The following is a 13,346-nucleotide window of genomic DNA, read 5'->3' as shown; positions in this document are numbered from 1 at the left end:
ATTAAATTATTTTTATACTTTAATGGTGATGTTATTGTAATTTTTCATAAATAGGGAAAATTTTTTCATGCCTCTTTGAATTTATTACTTTTAAAAACTATTTGTAGTTAAATATCCATCTTCTTCATTATCAAGTTAGGATTGGTTTCACCAGTTCTCCTAAAAAGTCATGAAGTATTGCATATAAACAGTTGTCATAATGCCTACCTCATAGGCTTGCTGTTAGGACTGAGATAATATATATGAAGATTTAACACAATTCTTGGCACATAGACAATTTTCAATAAATAGTAGCTATTTTTGCTATTAAGGTAAGTGTGAAAACCAAAATTCTTTAATGGTTTTTCATTGAAATGTTTTACCTTCATTTTAGACATTTAGAACTTTTCGTAGTTGATTGTAAACCCATATTATAATAAATACCCATAACATAAATATCCTTTGAAATTTAGCAGCATTGTTTTAAATACAAAAGAAATAGTAAAGATAAATCTATTTAACACATTACTCAAGGTGTAATATTGTTAGGCAACTATTGAGATGTGTGATACTGTCAAGACCTTTGCCAAACAGCCCATAAATGGGGCCGCAACCCAACCCCAGACAAGCTTACATGGGCTACGGAGTTCTGGGATCAGACTGCTCCCCACCCCCACCTCACGTCACTCAGCATCAGGCATAGCAAATTTCTCACTGGGAAAGCAACCCAGACTGACTCCACAAGATGCTCATGGTCCCTTAAAATTGGAATGGGTAGGTAAATAAAAGAGTGTATGAATAGGTTATAATATCAACTTGGACGGTGCTCAGTGCTTGGACAGTAATAAGTGAGAAAGAGACAAGTTGCAGAATAGCATATATACCATACCATACCTGATGGACACCTTTGTGTGTATATTAAAAAAAACACACACACACACAAAAGACAATACCAGGTATTGTTCGTGGACATATAAAATATAAGAACAGGGACTCCTGGGTGGCTCAGTCAGTTAAATGTCTGCCTTTGGCTCAGGTCATGATCTCAGGGTCCTGGGACCAAGCCCTGCTGGGGCTCCCTGCTCAGTGGGGAGTCTGCTTGTCCTTCTGCCCCTCCCCCCACTTGTGCTCTCACTCACTCTCAAATAAATAAATAAAATTAAAAGTTAAAAATATAAAAACATACTAGAAAGATACACAACATAGTTGCCTTTGGGGAAGAGGGGAGGAGAGAATGGGACTAGGAATTAATGACAAATGGGAATTTCAGCTTTTTTTTTTTTATTAAAAAGACTTAAAGAAAGTAGGTAATTTATTATCAGTTTATTCTTTGAAGTGGGTTTGTTAGGGGTTAATTTATTCTATGCACTTTTCTGCATTGTGTATATTTCTAAAAATAAATGGGAAGAATGTAAAAGCTGGAGGCTGGCTTACAGGCCAGCAAAAGGTGGGAAGAAGGAGTTGGTGCTGTATTGCCCACATAATCTAGTTAAAAGCATTACGTTAACCTTTTTTTTTTTTTTCAGTTAAACTGACTTAAATTCGTGTATGCTTCCCAAAATATCGAGATGTCGTGTTAGCTTTGGACAAAATTTTTAGTTAGTAAATACGTGGAGCATGCATGATGTGCCTGGCAGTATACTCCTCAGGGTGTACACAGAAACTAAATGTGTGAATTGTCCAGTCCCCGCGTATGAGGGTAAAACCTGGTGGGGGCTGTGGTAAACCGCAAGGCCTCATCTAAAGGCATTCCACTAAAGTTCAAATATGTTTTTAAACACGATGTGAGCCAAACTAAATGGGACTATGAGCCAAATTCCTCCACAACTGCAAATTTCCAATCTCCGTGGAGATGCTGAGGTGGGACTTAACTCTTGGAAAACCACGCTGACGGCCTGTTTACGAAAAGGTTTATCTCTGCACCTTTTCTAGTAATTGTCGTGACGAGATAAATGAAATGAATCACCTTAGTACTCAGAATACCCGGGTAATTATTTATATGCATAAAAATGGAAAAAATAAGTTAGAGTAGACAAAGGGTACATAACTACGGAAGGGGATGGGATAGTGTGGATTTGCCCGATTTTAAGTAGTTCAACAACTTCCTATAGTTTCAATAGTGGCAGAGGTGCCCTTTTGTATTATTCGGGCCACACGTGCTGAGTAGAGAAAAAAATTCAGAGTGATAGATACTCTGAGATAGTCATTCTTTATCTGTTCAAATACTTAAGTCATTTCGGTTTGGGGGGAAATGTGGTGGGCCCAGGCATGGAGGGAGCCTTGGGCATGACGAGCGAAGCTGTTTCCCACCTAGAACGTGCAACGTGCGTGCTTAGGCACACCAGATTTCAGCCTTCACTTGCTCAGCTCTGGAAGCCAGGATGCGCCAGAGAGGGCAGAGGGAGCTCCCTAGTGGCCAGAGTGTGCAGTTCGGCCCCTCCAGCCTCCCCGCGGCTGCACCGCCCGGCTGCCTGAGAAAGAGACGAGCCCGAACAAGAGGCAATGCAGGGAGGCTGGAATCCTGGAGGACAAGCTGCATCTGCGGGAAAGGAGACCCGTGGCCCAGTTTTCTTGCAAAAGCATCGGACGGGGGAAGGAGTATGTGGAAGGGGAACGAATCCATTGTCCCCTGTCATGTGTTCCACTTTTTCCTTGTTCAGTGACTGTATTATTAATATTCAGTGGTGAGAATCCCAGAGCATTTGTCATCTGACTTTTTCATATGTAAATATAAATTGACTTTCTTTGGTGGAATTGGTACTTCTGTTTTCTGATTAGGGGATTAAATTGAGACTTTGTTTCCTTAATTTATTAATCTGGTGTGTTGTTTTCATTAATTCCAGAAGTGGAAAGCTAAATAACCATTTAGAAGCTGCTATTCATGAGGCCATGAGTGAACTGGACAAAATGTCTGGGACTGTAAGTTAATTTATTTTTCCATTATACTGTGTTTCTTTGAAAATAAATTGTATTACACTTTTTGGTAAAGTCTCTTAAATATTGACAAGCAACTCACGTAGCAATACTAAATTACTAGGCTCAAAAAAAGACTGATATCAGAAAAGATTCAAAGTAATTTAAGAAAAAATAACCTAGTAGTATTAACTATGTCTTTTTTTCTGAGATAACTCATTTTTCCCACATAACATACTTTCTAAATGTGAGCAGCACAATATTCGAGTTCAAACCACAGGTTTCTGTGTTTGACTCTGAATAACAGTGGTCACTACTGCTGCCTAAATTGTCAATAATGCAAATTTTCCTTTGTCCATAGAACAAAAAAAGGGAAATTGAACAATAGGGTCAAGATCAAGAGTGGACGGACCTCTCAGACCTCTTGTTTCCTTTCTACTGTTAGCTAAAAAGGAAAATATTTGGCACAAAATCCTATTGTTAAATTATTGAACACTGTAACCTCTGGTTTTTGAGAGGTTGTGTCTATTCTTTCTTTACATTTTTACTGAACTGTTCATACAATAGTATTGCATGTGAGAAGTTTAATCATTGTCCTCTAATTCACATATTGGCCAGTGTAAACACTCAAAATATAATTTTGGTAATTTCTAAAAAAATGTAAATTATCTAAGGCTATTCAGCAATGAAAGCTAATTTCTTTTACTTTTACTCAATACTTTGTGTTAACAAGATTATCTGGATCCTAACAACCCATTCAGTGGCTACTGATTGACAGATATAGATTTATAGATTCACAGAATGTTGGGGTTGCTTTGGGCTTTAGAGATTTTGTGATCCAACCCATCCTTTTGCAGATGGGTGAATTAAGACCCTAAGATGTTAAATGTCCTGATAGAATTTAGGAAAGGTCTAAAACACCTTCTAAGGCCAGGCAAATACTATCAATAAGTAAAGTGAGTCAGCTGTGAGAAAAACAGCAACTCAAGGGGATTGAGAAATGCCATCCAAGAAGTCAGGGTAGGCTGCCTTAGAGGCTCCACACAGTAAAGGCTATTGCTCACTTCAGTGTGGTGCTGGTTGGGGAAGGGCTTGCTGCACACAGTCATTCAGAGACTCAGGTTCTTCTTCCTCCATCTAGTGCCCACCATTCCTTAGGGCCTCAGAGTGTTCCTTCATGTCACGATGCATCCATCCAGCAGGTGGGAGAAGAGTATATGCAGAGGGCTGCCAGGATAGGCTCATCACTTCTGCTGATTTCCCTTGTCTGACCCCATCATCTGGGTTTCTTAACTCAAATGGACTGGGAAATGTAATAGACGATATGCCTGTTCAGGAAGAAGAGAAAATGGGTTTGGTGAGCATCTTGCTGGTCTTTGCTACAGGACATTTGGCCTTTGTGGCCAGCAGGCAGTCAGGACTGGTGGGAATTGTGGCAACCTGGAGACCATGCTCTCTCCAGAAGGAGCTCCTTCTTCCACGCTCCAGCAGATCTCAACATATGGGAAATTATGCCAGAGTTGCAAGCTCTTCCAGTTTTTCATAAGATGCTAAACGTCTGGAATTGAAATTTCCCCATTTTTTTTTTTACTGTTGACAACGATTTTTTAAGCATTAAAACATCATACAACTAAACAAAATACCTTTTCGGGCCACATTTGGTCCACAGATTACCAAGATTTGCTTGCAGTCTTGAATAAAGTCTTCTTTCCTCAATTATAACAAGTTTTCAGTTATGGCTTTTCATCAGAAACTAGTGGTTTTAAAAAATGTATATGGATAGGTTAGGAGGAAGAGGCAGTTTGAGAAACTTATAAACGTTACTTTCAAAATTTAATTATTTTAAAGCTTTTTACATTTGACTTTGAGTAGCATTGGCCTCTGCTGTTATCTAAACATTATTTTTAAAATGTACAATTAAGCCAACTTGTAGTGGACCTTGAGAACTGATTGGGCACATCTCCTAACTATGAGTTCTGTGACATTATGTTGGTAGCTTTGAAATTGGCTATGGTGGAAGTATTTACACCATGGAAATTGGCAATGCTACAATAGGCTTTTGTCCCTCCATAGGGAGCTGGTTGTTAAGCATTAGCTACACCACTGCCTTGGGACTAGCCTGCCTTTCCTAGGTCTTGATCTTGCCCTCTCCTGTCAGTAGCCACATACAATGTGGGGCACCTGATCACCTCCCTAGTACCTGTCCTCTGCCCCTCAGAACCATACTTGCTGTCTGATACCTGGTGATCGTGTCCTGCCATGCTCCACCCCTGCTCAGTCTGACACACAGCCCTAATTACTACAGTTTCTGCATTAGCATCTACAGATGAGTTGTACTGCTTGCTCGTCCCAGACTATACAAGCTCAGATCTGCCAATAGATGGTAGTGGTTTTCTCGTTTTCACTCCACAAGTCTTCTCGGGAATAAACTTCCTTGGGCTGAGCTGTGTGCGTGTTCTTACCACGGTTCTGACCCTCCTTAGTAGTGGTAAAATAAGTCGGGTGATGAAGGAAAGAAGAAAACATGTTTGGTATGTATTTTTCCACTTTTCTAGACTCTACTGAAATTGGTGATCTAGGGATCGCTAACAGGAAAGGCTTTATTTCTGTCTTAAATGGGCAGCAAGGGTAGCAAAAGCACACTGCATTTCCCACACTTGATTTTCTCCGGTTCCTCTTGGGAGCCCCACCGTTTATGGGGTTCCCACAGTGTTGTTCTGCTTATCAGTTCCTAGGATTCCTCCTTCTCTGTAGTGACCATGGGCATGCTGAGATCTGGGGTCTTGACAGAAAACGTAAATGCCCCATGATATCAGTGATTGAAAAGGAAAGGTGGACTCTATTCTTTCCCCTGTTTCTTTGTCAGAAATTGTATGGTGTTTGTACTTTCAACCTCTGTTGTTGTTTTTTTTTTTTTTCCACCTCTTTATTTCCAGGTTCACCAAATCCCACAGGGAGACAGACAAATGAGACCCCCCAAACCCAAGAGGAGGAAGATCTCCAGATAACAGGGACTACTCCACCAATGCGCAGTGTTTATTAAAGGAACGTGCACAGATAAATCTATCTATAGATAGGTATTGATATATCCACTGTTATATCAGTATTTATGCTATGGCAGATCGCTACCACCACCACAGGGTGCTAAAAGAAACAGTGATACAATATTTTTTTGAACAGGAAAGATAATGAAGGCTGGAAAACCAATCAAAACCCCTGACTGATGAGAGTGGATAAACGGTCAAGAGATTACTGAAAAACTTTTTCTATAATGCTAAAATTGTGATTATAAGACATGTCCAAATGTTTCGGAAGACTTTTCAATGTTGTATATAGAAAATACAGAATTTCATGGTGATATCAGAAGTGTAAATATTGTACAATATTGTCATGTACAAGCGTACCTAATGCACACTTTATCTTTTATTGTACAAAGAAATAGTGTACAAAATTCTTTGGTTTCTATGGAGTACACCTACCAGAGACTACCAGTGTAAAGTGATAAATAAAAATACAACCTAAAGGCTTTTCTATGATAATGTAACAGATGCTGTTTTTGTATTTAACAGCAGAGAAAAGGCATGATGATGTAGTACCTGAATGATGACATACACTGCACACCACCGAGTGTCCATTTATGTTGTCTGTTTGGAATGAACCTTGCCTGGCAGCACTGGACTCGATTTCGGGTGCCTAGGAAATCAAAACCTTGCAGATTTCTAAAGGGATGAGGGCTCACAGGTCTAAATTAAGAATTCAGAAACTGCAACCATTTGTTGCATATTTTTTTTACCTAAGTTTTAAAGTAGAATAGGTTTTATAAAAAAAAAAATCTTAGATGGAATATTTTACTCAGTCATTTCTGTAGTTAACGTTTGATAGCCACCTATTGATCTAGCTAGCTTATGCTGCACCCACCATTGACACTCAGAGTGGAATTTGTTTGCAGACAGTACCTGACAAGATAAAACTCTCTGTTTCCATACATGGAGGCAAAAGCCCCACTTCGAAACCATTATCAGAAGTAAGGTTGATTATCATTCAGTTTTTTTGTAGTGGCAAGAAGAAATACGAATCATCAAAGCAGGTTTCATAGCCATTCATCAGTATTACTCAGAAGTGAAGGTGGCTTACAAAATTATTAGCAATGGTAATTTTTTATCAGTATTATGTAACATATCAGATTTATTTTATTTAAAGAATTATTTATACCATTAACAGATTCTTATATATATTAATGTGGCTGAAATGTGCAGGTTAAATCTATTAACCAAATTATTTATATTATATTAAGTAAGAAAAAAATGTGAAACAAATGTAGAGAGAAAATACTACATTACAAGTATACAAACCTAAAACTGTGAGCCATTGTAAAGTACAAGGTTATTAATAAGAAATGTAGCACAACATAATCTTCCGTCTTTCTTTCACAATTTTTGTGGTGGTGGTCTAACCCTATCTCCCATGCACTTGAGTGAAGTTTCAGGCCTCCAGCCTGACTTCCATTAATGGATTGTCAAAAGAAGGGATCCATTATCCCTTTATTCTTAGAATCACCAGCCCCCACCCCCAAACCCTTAAACTCCCCCAAGAGCACTCCCTGCCTTGTCCCCTAGCCTGGGGTTCACTCAACAGCTTAAACCTCCAGTTACTGGGAGCCTTTCGATAGCAGGCTCCGGACCCCCAAATGCCCACCACCTCTGTTATCTCTCCTCTCTCATCCACCCCCCATACTCCCCAGTCCCACAATGTAGCAGAGTTCCAGTAACTCAGGAAAAAGGAGACCAAGGTCATTCTCCCAGTTGGTTTCTTGGGGCCACAGCACAGAGCACTCCATCTGGGCTCACTTTTGATAGCAACAGCTCTCAGCTCTTCCCCCGGTCTCCTGTGTCTCGCTGTCCTCCCACTCCCACCCTCACCCCTACCCCCAAGCCTGATGGAATGCAACCGGCTACCCTGGGCTTCTCGGCCTGGAGGCAGGAACCCTTCCTTCTGGGGGTAGGTCCATTGTGTCTTTCATGTAACCGCGGGATAGCCTGCCGGTCCTTCCCATGCAGTCACCCCGAGTCATCTTTCGTGTAGTTTGTTGATATGTCTTTGTGTGTTCGGTATGTTTAAACCACAGATGTCCTTTTTTTAAAATTTTTTGCCACCAACCTGCTTTTCTACTGTTTCGTCTACATGGTTGTTTTTACTCCCAAGTAGACGCATATGTGTGTTTGTGTGTTGCAGTGTCTGCATGTGTGTGTGTGTGTGTGTGTTGATATGTAGAAGTTCTTTTAGCCCTTGCTGTCTGTCTTTAGACTGAGTTTGTGTCCACCGAGCCTTCTTTTAGGTAGCTCAAGCTAATTAGGTGTGTGCTTCCCCACCCATGTGCACTTTACATCAGTAGACCATGTAAAGTATGTTTGTGCCCATGATTTCACTGGTTCCTTACGGCTTTGATGTGGATGCTAGGTGGTGTTGTTTCAGTCCACATGAGCTTTTTTCCCCTCTCTTTTACAGTTCTATGGTTTCATGTAAGCAGTTAATGTAAATATTGTTAGCATTACAGGTCATGCAGTGCTGTAACATTTTTTTAAATGTTGCACCTACTTTACAATTAAAAAATTGGTCACTCATACTTGAATTTTGCCCAAAGAGCCATTTCTTTCTCTTTGTATTGAAGCCAATTCATTTTTTAAAAATGAAGGCTAGCCCTTCTACATTATTACATTTTTTATTCCCTAAAATAAACAAACTCTTTTTTTCCCCAACAAATCTGACAATGGAAATAATGAAAAATTTTTGCTCCTTTAAAGAACATAATATCCCTCTTGGAAAAGAAAATCTGATTTTATTTTGTGTCCCTTAACAGTCTTTGGAAGCACAAGGAGAATAAACTACACCTTTAAGTAGTTTTTAAAGATTATTTCAAATGAATGAAAATTAACCGAGCAGCTCTTGTTTGATTTGTCTCATTTGTAGCATTAAAAGCTATCAGGGTTTTTATTTATTTAAAGGAATATTTTTTGGTTTGTAGTTTTCAGTCTCATTGTGAATGTAAATGCTTTAAAAATATTCATCCCTTGTGAGATCATGGGCCACTTTTAGTCTTGTATTTGGACCCTGACTTTGAGTTATTTGCAATGTCTGTTTTTCAAGTAAACACAATCTTCTTCTTCTTTTTTTTTTTTAACATAACACTGCACAATTGTGGGAACAGCAGAGGGCTGTTATTTTGTTTTCTAAGTTTTATGAAGATTCCCAACTGACTTATCCCATGAGGTGACTCCTTTTTCATTTCAGACAGTGATAACACATTTTAGTTAACTTTGGTAATCTTCTCTGCAGTTTGCAATGTGTCCTTGTAAGTCACAAGCGGTTTTGTACTGAGATTTTAAAAATCTAAGATGCTTAAGATGCTAGTGACATTGCTCTTTCTGACGAGAAAGCCAAGATTCTAGACCTTACTGAAAATCTGGTACCTTGTTTACTTTGCCCATTTACGCCCAAATGGTGTAACACAAGTCTCAAGACTTTTCAAATGTAGTGTATAAAATGAGTTGTGCATTACTTGATTCATTTGGGGGCTATGAAAAAATGATATCAACCAGCCAGAACTGTAATATTGAATTAATTTATCTTTTTCTTTCATTCACTCTATCACATTTGCATTAGCCAAAGAGATAAGAACATTAGTAATTCATACGTGTAAACAACCCAGAAGTGAATATTAAATCAGTGAGCCAAAAAGCAATAAACAACTCAAGCATGGGGAATCCTGCTAACAGTGGGGAGTCTGATACAGAAAAAATATATAAAAAGCATTATCTTCAAATATGAAAGATTAATTTGTATCTACTGTAAATATGTATTATCAGCCTTATCTGCTTTTATACACACTGTGTGTGTACCTCAGCGACCTTTTATAAACCGGAAAAATGGTTGATTTAATAATTTGTTATGTAAATACAAAGTTGTCTATAAATTGGAAAATTTGATGCCAGATGGCTTCACAATATACAAATGTGTTTTGTAACATCATGCCTTTATGGATTAAGTATAAATACACTGGATTGTCTGTGTAGAAGAGTAGCAGTTTACATTTCACCTGCATTTCAAGTGGATATTTTTGTCCAAATGGTTATCTTATTAGGAAAAGAAAATGACCTGAACATATTCAGTGTGGAAAACAAATATGGTTTTGAATTCACCAAAACTTTTCACACGCAGGGGTCTGTTCAATTCCATCTAAATGCCGTTTATTATATTTCCATAGGAGATTCTTTGATCCAGGACTGGGATCTACCCAGGAAACCTCCCCAAATGGAATTATTCTACTTTAGAAACAGGCTGTGCATCTTAGTTTCTAAATCATAGGCTGGGGAAGAGCCACAGCCTTCTTACTGCTTTTTAACTTGTTTTTTTTTTCTGCTTTGTTTCCACACATCTTGGAAAGCACTACACAGATAAACAGGGCCTAGTTCTTGTGCACCAAGGTGTCTACAGAGTGACCTCAATGCAGGGCTTCTCAACCCTAGAACTATTGACATTTTGGGTGAGATCATTCTCTGCTGTGGGGGCTATCCTGTGCATTGTAGGACCTTTGGCAGTCTCCCTTGTCTCTACCCACCAGATGCCAGTAGCATCCCTTCCAAATTGTGACAATCAAAAATGATGCTAGACATTGCCAAATGTCTCCTGGGGGTGGGGTGTGGGGAGTGGAGGGTTGGGAGGAGGGGACAAAGTGAGACTTAAAAAACACTGCCTTAACGGAACCAGTTAGGGAACATATGTCTGTGTGAAATACTGGCATGTTTTGCATGCTGTAATCAACAGGAAACTGATTCCTAGATCAAAATCCAAAACAAAACCCACGCCAAAGTAGCGCTTCTCAGTCCATCATTAAGGAAGTGAATCCGTTAGCTTCAGCTTCATTTTGAGCACATTTGATACTCTCTTTCATAAGCCTCAAGACAGTCATGTTTTGAGAAGTCCCATGTAGGGCTTAGGAAAGTTACCTAAATATCCTGGTTCAGTTTACAAGAAGATTAATAACCCACTTTGGTTGTGTGTCGGGAGCTTCAGTGAGCGGAAGGCTTCTCAACAATAGTACAGTTGCCTGCCTTGGGTCAAAATGAGGACTTTGGCTGCGGGGGGACCATGCTATGTATATATTTTAACAGCTCTCTAGCAGCTGGTTCAGGTAGCAGTAGTTTTTGCATGATCCTCCTGTAAGTTTTGATGGAAGCAGTTCAGTAGATCTTGGAGATATCATTGATCTATTTATTCATGTAATAAATATTCTTGAGTTCCTCCCTATGCCACACCCAGTGTGCAGCAGTAAGGATACAGTGGTGAATAAGACAGACCCCCTTCTCTGCCCACACAGAGCAGCCCAAGATGCTGGCCAGTGATCCATGTAAGTACGATAAAGCGTGACCAGGCCTGGGCTGGGAAGCACAAGGCAGGCCCCTGACCTAGCTTAGTGAGGACCCGGGAAAGATGAATAGGATTCAGGCAAAGGAGAAGTGTGTGTCCTGGAGAAGGGTAAGGAGTGTGTTGGTGTTCTGGGCCCACCATAATTCTTCATATTACATTTGTTGAGCAAGTTCCCTCCCAGTCTTGAGGTACGTATATAAATCTGTGTGTGTAAATTCGCTTTAATAATCCTAAATTAGTGCTCTTCAGCATGCTTATAGTTATTGCCAACAGCATCAATTCCCTGTTTCCTTCCCACAAATTAGCGCTGTATTGGCAGACCAATAATGGTTCTACTTTGATGATCCGGGGCTGGGGAGGTTTAAAATCCCCAAGCATTGAAGTGTTGAAAAGTGTTAAAGTGTTAGCAAGTAAGGCCTGCTAACCAGAATGCACAGGTAAGTGTAGGTCAGGTATAGATCTTCGGCAGGCCAACCGCCTCCTACGTACCTCCGCCGGGAAACAGGAAGCTGCACAGGAGCCCACGAGGTGCCACACGTGCCAGGGAAGCACTGAGGGTTGAAAAGGCACCGGAAAGTGGACTACAGGGAGTTGGGCGCCGGGACCAGGCCATCTGGCTACGGGGACCTCTGCCCCACAGCAGGAGCGACCACAATGGTCTTTCATCATCCATTCCAGCCCATTATTATGCACATACCCTTGAAAGTATCCCCAACCACATTAATCACCTCCTACATTCAATGAACATTGAACATAAGGGCTTTTTAAAGCTAATAATCAGTTAAAAAAAGAAAATCACACAACAGAGGCAGTGCAATAACAGGCATTCAATCCTATGATCCAGAGTCCAGCAAATAGCCCTTCCCAGGAGCACGGGGTCCTGCACACAGGAGATGGACCCTCAAGAGGGAGGCCGCCCGTTGTAACATTTACAAACTGGGTCCTGGAGAGGGATCATCTACAGTCAAATCTAGACTGTGCCACTAACTCATTGAACTTTGGGCAAGTTATTTAAACTACCTCTGCTTAACTTCATCTACAAAAGAGGATGATAGTAGCACTTTCCTCATGGGGTTGAGGATCGAATGAGATAATGCAGACAAAGTTCTTAGTGCTGGCACAGAGCAGGCCCTCAGAGAATGGTCATTGTTAAGCTGACCCAGGAAAGATCTAGATCAGGAAAGGGAACTTCCTGCCAATGAAAAGTGTCACACGTAAGGAGGAGTTGTGTCTAGAGTTGCTGTGTCTCTCCAGGAAGCCCTTAAAGGTAGGAGAGTGGTATTTACCTCCGAGGCAGCTCGGCCCAAAGCAAACTGTCATGGGGGCCTTTTCTGGCTCTCCCGGTCCAGCCCTGAGCTTCTGGAGCTTCTGCCCAGGGTGTTTCTTAGATGAATTCGACTGTCCAAAACGCCACATGCAGACATGGACCTACAAAATGGTTTTCTAATAAACTGGTCTGGAAAATGATTTCTCTGAGAAGTGAACTGCATTGACTGTGGCAATCAGAGCAGAAAGAGAACTTCTAACCCTCAGCCTCAGAGTGAAGTCAGGACCGGGAATGCAGAGCTTGGTACAGAAAGAGCATGTTTAACTTAAGAGACTAAAATTTTGGGTCCCAGTTCTTACCACTGACTCCATGATTTAAGACAAATCACTAAAAAGATCCTGGGGCCAGATTCCTAGGATGCGAAACCAGTTATTCAGGGGCTGTGCGACCTCAGGCAAATTACCCTCCTGGTGCCTTAGTTTCATCATCTGAAAACTAAGGGATAATAGAATCATCAATGTGCTTGAGGATTAAATAAACCAATCTTTGTGAAGCACTTAGAAGAGTGTCCAGCATAGAGTAAATTCTATGCAAGTCTAGATATTGTCATTATTATTACTGCTAATAATATGGGCTGAGCCTCACTGGCTTCCTTCATCCACAGATGGGAATGACTGAGCCCTTACTTGTCTTAAAGAAAGATCCAGTCTTCTGTGGGATGATCACTTATGAGGGTCCTGCTAGTCACATTTAACCATTTATT

At 40.4% G+C, this 13,346-nt stretch overlaps 1 protein-coding gene across 8 annotated transcripts in view; it reads left to right on the top strand.

The window, feature by feature from the left end:
* Positions 1 to 6,599, top strand: part of MBD5 (methyl-CpG binding domain protein 5) — a 433,945-nt gene extending 427,346 nt beyond the window's left edge. For all 8 annotated transcript variants that reach the window (XM_081814476.1, XM_081814477.1, XM_081814474.1 and 5 more), the window contains 2 exons: positions 2,823 to 2,898; positions 5,829 to 6,599. In XM_081814476.1, coding sequence (XP_081670602.1) covers positions 2,823 to 2,898; positions 5,829 to 5,900 — 148 coding nt within the window. In that variant the 3' untranslated portion in view covers positions 5,901 to 6,599. The remainder of the gene's footprint in view (positions 1 to 2,822; positions 2,899 to 5,828) is intronic.
* Positions 6,600 to 13,346: the final 6,747 nt, after the last annotated feature.

The sequence above is a fragment of the Leptonychotes weddellii genome, chromosome 3 (genome assembly GCF_054177405.1).
Source record: "Leptonychotes weddellii isolate Sample4059 chromosome 3, ASM5417740v2, whole genome shotgun sequence".
Classification (NCBI taxonomy): domain Eukaryota; kingdom Metazoa; phylum Chordata; class Mammalia; order Carnivora; family Phocidae; genus Leptonychotes; species Leptonychotes weddellii.
Note: the sequence above shows the minus strand (reverse complement) of the source record. Positions and strands in the feature narration are given on the sequence as shown.